Raw genomic sequence first — 7,867 nt, 5'->3', positions numbered from 1 at the left:
TTTTTTATGATTTTTTAATCGGTCGCTAATCGGATTTAACGACCGATAGATTTTCGGTCGCTAATCAATATTATTTTTGTAGAGTATCTGAACATTCCGATTCACAAGATGAGAGTTTCTGCTCTTCATGCTGTCAATGCTGATGACAACCATGGTTCATTAGTAGCATGGTTCATTAGTAGCAACCTTGTCAATGCTCTCGTTGTTCCGCTTTGACAGCCATGGTTCATTAGTAGCATGGTATTGTCACTTTCTGCAGCTATTCTGTTCATTGTCATTAGCGACCGTTCGATCGCTAAATTTAGCGATCGAAATCTAATTCGATCATTAAAATTAGCGACCGAAATCAAATTCGGTTGCTAATTATCGATCGAATTTGATTTCGATCGCTAAATCAGTTTACAATGAATTTTTTTAATCGGTCGCTAATCGGATTTAATGACCGATTAGCGATCGAAGTTTCGGTCGTTAATCAATATTATTTTTGTAGTGCATCCTGAACACTCCGATTCACAAGATGAGAGTTTCTGCTCTTCATACTGTCAATGCTGATGACAGCCATGATTCATTAGTAGCATGGTTCATTAGTAGCAACCTTGTCAATGCTCTCGCTGTTCTGCTTTGACAGCGACGGTCCATTAGTAGCATGGTCATTGTCACTTTTCGCAGCCATCCTGTTCATTGTCATTAGCGATCGAACCTGATTTTGGAATCGACTAAATTTAATGAACGAGAATCCGGTAAATTCAGTCATTAAAATTAGCGACTGAAATCAAATTCGATTGCTAATTAGTGACCGAATTTGAATTTCGATCGCTAAATCAGTTTACGATGAATTTTTTAATGATTTTTCTAATCGGTCGCTAATCAGATTTAACGACCGATTAGCGATTGAATTTTTGATCACTAATCAATATTATTTTTGTAGTGTATCTCGAACATTCCGATTCACAAGATGTAGAGTTTCTACTCTTCATGCTGTCAATGCTGATGACAGCCATGGTTCATTAGTAGCATGGTTCATTAGTAGCAACCTTGTCAATGCTCTCGCTGTTCTGCTTGACAGCCATGGTTCATTAGTAGCATGGTCATTGTCACTTTTGCAGCTATTATCTTAAATCTCATCACGACCCAACTGATTTTCGGTCACGAAATTTAGTGAACGAAATCTAATTCAGTCATTAAAATTAGCAACTGAAATCAAATTCGGTTGCTAATTAGTAACTGAATTTAATTCGATCGCTAAATTAATTTACGATATTTTTTTTAATAATTTTTTATCGGTCGCTAATCAGATTTAACGACCGATTAACAATGAATTTTTGGTCACTAACAATATTATTTTTGTAGTGTATCTGAACATTCCGATTCACAAGATGAGAGTTTCTGCTCTTCATGCTGTCAATGCTGATGACAGCCATGGTTCATTAGTAGCATGGTTCATTAGTAGCAACCTTGTCAATGCTCTCGCTGTCCTGCTTTGACAGCCATGGTTCATTAGTAGCATTGTCATTGTCACTTTTGCAGCTATTGTGTTCACCCTCTCTCACTGTCTCACACGTGGCTTTTCATTTGGTTCAAATTTGGTTTAAAAACTGAAATTTGGTGTATGAAGAAAGGAATTGGAGCTCACGAGAGGTGAGGCTTTTGTTGGCATCTAACCATTGAATGCTAGCACAAGTTATGTGGTTTACTTTTGGTCTAATTATGAAAATTTTACTAAAATTAGGGGTTTAAAAATTTATTTACTTAAAATTTATAAATTATTTTCTCTAATTTGATTAATTCGGTTTAACCGAATAAAGAATTTTAAAATTGAAATCGAACCGAATTAGCCGATTTTAAAAAAAATAACTAAAATTCTAAAATAACTGAATCAAATTTTTAATTCAGTTCGATTTTGATCGATTTATTCGATTTAATTGAATTTTTGCTCGCCCCTAGCTTTGACAATAGATTTTAGTTCTTGTAAAAGTCATCAAAAATTAATGTTTGTTGCACATTTTTTTCTTTATTGTAGTATCTAATTATAATAAAATCTTCATTCAATAGAGCCCAGGGAGCAACCCGCGAGGCCCCTACCTCGGGCTCGTCGTGTGACTGTGACGGTCTCAGAGATCTGGCGATTAGGCGGTGAAGGAGAAGAAGATGAAATCGAGGAGGCCTCAGCCACGCCGTTAACCTCCGGCCGACGCAAGAAGGGCGAACACGAAAAAGAACCTTGAGGCTAAGGAAGAAGAGCCCGCCGACGCAATGAAAACTCCGGCCGCCCTAATTGGCCTGCGTACGGTGGTTATAACCCCAGTAGCAGTGGAGCAAGAGGACGGAGACACGGTCGTTTCGGCTAGGGTTACAGTTCGTCGTAATAAGGATATGAGGAAGTCTACCAAGGCAGCGACAGAAGATGGTGTCACGTCCACCGTGAGGAGGAGTGCAAGAATTAGAGCTAAGACGGAAGAATCTGCTGTCAAGATCGAATCTTGGTTCCTAGAAGTAGAACCGGAACAAGGTGTAGAAGATGAAACGACATAGTGCAACTACGTTTTAAAGGCTTTATCTTTAATCTAATTGCATATCTTCCGTGTCGATTATAGGCATAGAGATCGGTAATGCTCCTGTAGAGGAAGTCAAAAATGGTGAAAAAGATCGTGATTTGGTGGCCGTTGATACTGTTGCTCCACAGCGTTCTCTTGAAGAACCTGCAATGACTCGTGAAGTCAAGGAATTCGCTGCCGTAGCTGTAGGCTCAAACCAAATGCAACTGGGCAAAGGTGAAGATGATCATTTTGGGATCTGTTCCTCTCTTTTCAAATTTTATGTCTTTTTTTTTTCGATATCTTAGAGGTTGATTCTGGATTTCTGTACAGAGGAAGTTGATAATCACTGTGAAAAAGATTGTAATTTGGTGGCAGTTAGTGCTAATATTCTGATCAATAATCTTGAAGAGAATGGGAAAACGCCAGATGCCGAACAGTGCTGTTAACGAAGAGGAAGGGATGGATATGAATACAGAAGAAGTTGATGAAGCTGAAGGATTTGCTGATGCGAAGGAGTTGGAAAGTGTAGTCCAACATCATGAAGGTAAACAAGAATTCTTAATTTTTTTGTTTTTTACGTTTCCATTGTTGTTAGCCACTGAATCCTGGTAATCTACGTGCGTTTTAGGTGTTGAAATCAAAGATAATTTTAATGGAAACGAAGATGAAGTAGGCATTGATAGAGATCGAATTGTGGAGAGTGGAGTAAATGATGCTAATGTAGATGAGGTGATCCAAGAAACTGAAGTATCCATTGGAGAACTGCTATTGCCTGAGACCGAATGTGAATTCGAAGGGTCACCTGTCTAAGGGATCATAACTTCTTTAGAGAATCTAGTGCTAACCAAAGATGACGTATCTGAACATACCAAGGAAGAAGAGGACGATGAAATCAAACGTTCAACAGATGAAAAGGGTAAGTCTGAAAAGATTGACCCTGACGATGAGATTCCTGCTGTAGCAGTAAATTCCATCGTCCAGAATCAGGTTCCTTCAATTCGATTCGATTGTGACAATGAGGTAAAAGTAATCGCTTCCCATTCACAAGATGAGGTTTCTGCTATTCATGCTTTCACAAGATGAGGTTTCTGCTATTCATGCTGTCAATGCTGGTTGCGACGATGAGATGCCAGAAGAAGTCAAAGAATCTGATGAAATTTTAGCCAAAGTTGCAGGATCTCCTGCTAAGCCAACAGGTGAAGAAGCCATTGAAGCAATCGAGCACGACTCTGTTAAAAAATGTCAGTTTTCTGGCGCAGACAAAGTGAATGGCATACATTCTGAAGAAACCTCATGTTTTTGTTGTACAGGTGGAAACAAAGGGGTAAGCTCTTAACGATGTCAATCACAACATTGTCTAATGAGCTGTTGATGATATGATAGGAGAGCTGAGACTAGCTCAAGAACAACGTTTCTGTCTTTTATCTTTTTATTTTGCTAAGAAACCGTGGTTCCTTCAGCACTTAAAGTCTTGGTTGAAAGAAGTGCTAAATGATGAAGCACTCAATTTCTGCTATTGAGAAATGATGTTGGTGTAGATGTTCTTCGCCTTGGTTACTTGGGCTGCTCAAAACAATATCAACTTCCAACAATGTATATGAGATGATAAAGCATGTTTTTCCAGCACATCATCAAATGCATTGAATGCCAACAAACACAAGTCAAACATATCGTTTTCAGTTGTTTGTCTGTCCTATTTATCGTTTATTGTTTCTGCTGCTGAAGTCAGTTCTATAGATACTGCGCCTGGATTCTTTCTCTGTTCTCTTCCCACCACAGCTTCGCATTAACCTCCCCAAATCTTTCTCGACTGCACAAACAACGTGTTAGAATTGGCAGTTATGGTTATCTTCTGTTTTGTGGATCGATTTCATTACCTGAATCGAACCCGCCGGAGGTCTCTAGTGCCGTCGGCGAGCTCGCGGATGGTAATGAACACGCCTGGTTCGTCTTCCTCCACCCACTCTGTTATCTCCATATCACTGGCGTTGCTGATGGAAATGGAGGCTTCGTCCCTGGACGAGGTAGTGGTCCTTGACGCCTCCACCGACGAGGTCTCTGCCCTGACACCGGAAACTCCCGCACCGTAGTGGAGGTGGTGCGGGAAGAATTGCTCGGATGGATCCGGCACGAACGGATAACAGATTCCTTTCCCGGCGGTGGACGTCAAAGGCGACCGGTTTGTGTGTCTGGTGGCACTGCGGTAATCTTTGCCGTCTGAGCTTTCCCGTATCGAGCCCACCCTCGAGTAGAATGATTCTCTCTGAAAAATTCAGCCATTAGATTTGGAATGCAATTAAGATTCAGCAAGGAAACAGGGGAATGTTCAAACCTCAACGCCGTCGTCGGATCTCGGTGGTGGAGACAGAGCTTGACGGTTAAATCTTTGGACGTTGTAGAGCTCCATGATCCTGTCGTAGTTCTCTCCCCACCATCTCTGCGCATGCCACTTGTTGAACATTTCCCGGCTACACAAACAAATCGCCATTGCTCCAGAGTTGAGAACGCAATCCAATGATCAGAAGTTATAGTGAGGTTATGGAACCCCCCAAACCTGAATCGTATGCGCCTGAGATCATTGCCGGCGCCGCCGGGGAGCGACACGAAGGTTATGTGCACCCCCGGCTCGACCTGCGCCACCCACTCCTTGGGCCGCCCCTCGTCCTCCAGCACCACGTTCTCCAGCGCCGCCGCGACTGCATCGGCACCGCCGCCGGCGGCCCACCTGGCGCTGCTCCTCGCCTCCTCATAATTAATGTCCCACGCTTTTGTACTAGCTGGCCGCAGGGGACCTCGGTGGTGGCTCCGTTCGACGGCGATCATCTCGCCGTCGTCGAAGTAGTGGCGCGGGTGGAAGCTCTTGCTCCGGAGCGACGAGCTCCCTCCTCCGCCTTTGCACTGGCGAGAGGAGCCAGACACCTTCAACACCATGTCCTTTATCTGTAGATGAAGATCAAACTCACGATTCAGTTCATAATCAAGCTGTGAAATGCTCTGTTTCATGAATGAACACTGCTGTTAACAGCGGAGGACCACAACAGAGTGCTCCTGTTGCTTCACTTTATTCCTATCCCCTTGTTACCGCCAAGGGATCTCTTTCCACAGAGAACTCTCCTTTCTAAAAAGACCCGATCGAGGCCTCCGCCATTAAAAAGAGAAGGAAACCCACTCATTTCGGGCCCATCTCTGTCTCTCTCTCTGGAGCTGTGGCATGGAGAGAAAGTGAGATGGGACCTCGCCCTCGTCCTCTACCTTGACCAAGCTTTATCCAATTTGGAACTGAACCTCGCAGTCCACAACCTTGTCATGCTCTCGCTGTTCTGCTTTGACAGCCTTGGTTCATTAGTTGCATGGTCATTGTCACTTTTGCAGCTATTCTGTTCACCTCTCTCACTGTCTTACACACGCCTTGTGGCTTTTCATTTGGTTCGAATTTAGTTTAAAAACTGAAATTTGGTGTATGAAGAAAGGAATTGGAGGTGACCTGAGAGGTGAGGCTTTTGTTGGCCTCTTTGTTGCCGGCTGAGTTGGTCACCGCATCTTCTCGGCCGTCGTCCAGGCCGTGCTTGGAGCAAGCGATGCACGCCAACATCTCGTCGTCGCCTGGCTTCCCGATCACCTGCAAACTAAACTTTGGTCACAAAGGAGAGTCGCTCTTGCCGCTGCATGTCAAAACCCACATGCCCCATTTAATGGCGACGCAGTGCACGCACCGCTCCGGCTTTGCCAGCATTTAATGATCACTCGGAGAAGACGACGACGGCAAAGGAGAAGCTTGTGATAGGAACAGTTCAAAACAGGGGAGGCAGGATTAATGATGCACGCACGCGTTGTCCGATGAGAGGCTAAGTAGACTGGAGGAATCGAGAGCTACACATCACGCAGCGCAGAGCCAGGCTTTTGCTCCTCTGCTCTCTCTTTCCTTCTCTCTCTCTCATTGCTCACACACTCACACGCCATGGATGGAAGATTAAGCTCGATCAGAAGAAGAATGAGAAGGATGGCAGACAACAAGACAACAAGGCGGCGAAATTAAGATCTGTCACTTGTTTGGTCGGCATCAGAAGAAGCCAAAAAAAAGGAGAGCGGAAAAACAGAGCAGCCGAAAAAATCTCACCTAAATCTCGACACGTTCACTGCTGAATGAAACGCCTGCAGTAGTAGAAGGTGATGGATTAGGAGTAAATGCGCCGGCGGCGTGTGTGCTGAACTCGAAGCGGAAATGGAGCTGTTGGCAAATGAAGAAGGCGGCCCCGGGCGTTGGTCATGTCTGCGTATTTTAAGGCATGCAAATCCATCTTTTCCGTCGTCCAACGTTACCCGCACATTTCACTTTATACCCCTCAAAATTTTGAAAACTATAATTCTACCCCTTGTCTTCCTATCATCAAAAAATATTAGTATAATACAAATTTATTTATATTTATTTGATATATAAAAAATCAACAAATTCCCGTTTGAACATGCTTTAATCGAGTAGGATTCTTTTTTAGCTGCTTTTACAATCAACAAATGCGATTAAGCAAATCCATAGCTAATTGAAATTCGAAAACATTATACTTTTCTTGTTTGAAGAAAAGAGAGAGAGCGAGAGATGAAAATAAAGAAGAAAAGTGAAAGGAAGGAAAAGTAATTAAAGAGAGGTGAGGCAAATGGGAGTTGCAGTAAACAAAGTCGGAGGCACAGAGCGTAAGAAAAGGTAGGCTTTGTTCTTCATTGGCGATGCTGTAAAGATGCAGGCTTTCGTTAAAGCACTTCTTTTATCTCCTTCCATTTCTTCTTCTCTTCTTATTCTTCTTCTTCCATCCCAAGAAAGGAATAGCTCATTGCCCCTACAAAACTCACTTTTATTTTTAATCTTTATTTATTTATTTATTTTTTATTACTCTTAACATGTCTCGTTAAGTAAAGTACCATTGGTCGGGTTAATCATGGTAGAAGAATGGGTGCTAGCAATCCTCCTAAATCTTCCAAAGTAAACACGCCGTTAATCCGCCATGCGTCGTTACCTTCGCCGTCCATTTTCCTTCCTTAGTCCTCACTAGGGATGGGTCGGTACGGTATACCGAATTTTACATACGATACCGTATACCGTACCGAAAATTTCGGCATAAAAAAAACCTATACCGTTACCATCCGAAAATTCGGTATACTGGAATTTCGGTATAGAAAATTTGGTATACAGTATAGTATAAAATGCATACCGATCAAAATGTTCGGTATACCGATCATACCGATCATACCGAAATACCGACCAACCGATCGATCATACTGATCATACCGATCGTATAAAAATGTTCGGTATACCGATCATACTGAAATACCGTACC

At 42.7% G+C, this 7,867-nt stretch overlaps 1 protein-coding gene and 2 pseudogenes across 1 annotated transcript; 1 reads left to right on the top strand and 2 right to left on the bottom strand.

Moving 5' to 3' along the window:
- LOC141823636 (protein Brevis radix-like 2) overlaps positions 1–272 on the bottom strand; it is a 1,173-nt pseudogene extending 901 nt beyond the window's left edge.
- A 1,776-nt stretch (positions 273–2,048) lies between these two features.
- LOC141823635 (uncharacterized) lies at positions 2,049–3,873 on the top strand (annotated as a pseudogene).
- A 395-nt stretch (positions 3,874–4,268) lies between these two features.
- Positions 4,269–6,129, bottom strand: LOC141823484 (protein Brevis radix-like 1). Its single transcript, XM_074710769.1, has 5 exons — positions 6,022–6,129; positions 5,092–5,477; positions 4,870–5,005; positions 4,415–4,800; positions 4,269–4,347 (listed from the first exon to the last, which is right to left on the bottom strand). The coding sequence occupies exons 1-5, from the start codon at positions 6,127–6,129 to the stop codon at positions 4,269–4,271; spliced, it is 1,095 nt and encodes a 364-aa protein (XP_074566870.1).
- Between the last annotated feature and the right edge of the window lie 1,738 nt (positions 6,130–7,867).

Source organism: Curcuma longa, chromosome 3 (genome assembly GCF_044706935.1).
Source record: "Curcuma longa cultivar G26 ecotype Majalengka, Jawa Barat chromosome 3, ITB_CL_G26_1.1, whole genome shotgun sequence".
Classification (NCBI taxonomy): domain Eukaryota; kingdom Viridiplantae; phylum Streptophyta; class Magnoliopsida; order Zingiberales; family Zingiberaceae; genus Curcuma; species Curcuma longa.
This window is presented reverse-complemented; position numbering and strand designations above follow the sequence as displayed.

Excerpts from the sequence above, each read along its gene's own strand:
- LOC141823484 (XM_074710769.1), bottom strand. The coding sequence starts at position 6,129 with ATGTTGGCGTGCATCGCTTGCTCCAAGCACGGCCTGGACGACGGCCGA. Across the intron at positions 4,801-4,869 it reads GATCCGACGACGGCGTTGAG|AGAGAATCATTCTACTCGAG; the intron begins GTTTGAACATTC and ends TGAATTTTTCAG. Across the intron at positions 4,348-4,414 it reads CTCCGGCGGGTTCGATTCAG|TCGAGAAAGATTTGGGGAGG; the intron begins GTAATGAAATCG and ends TTGTTTGTGCAG.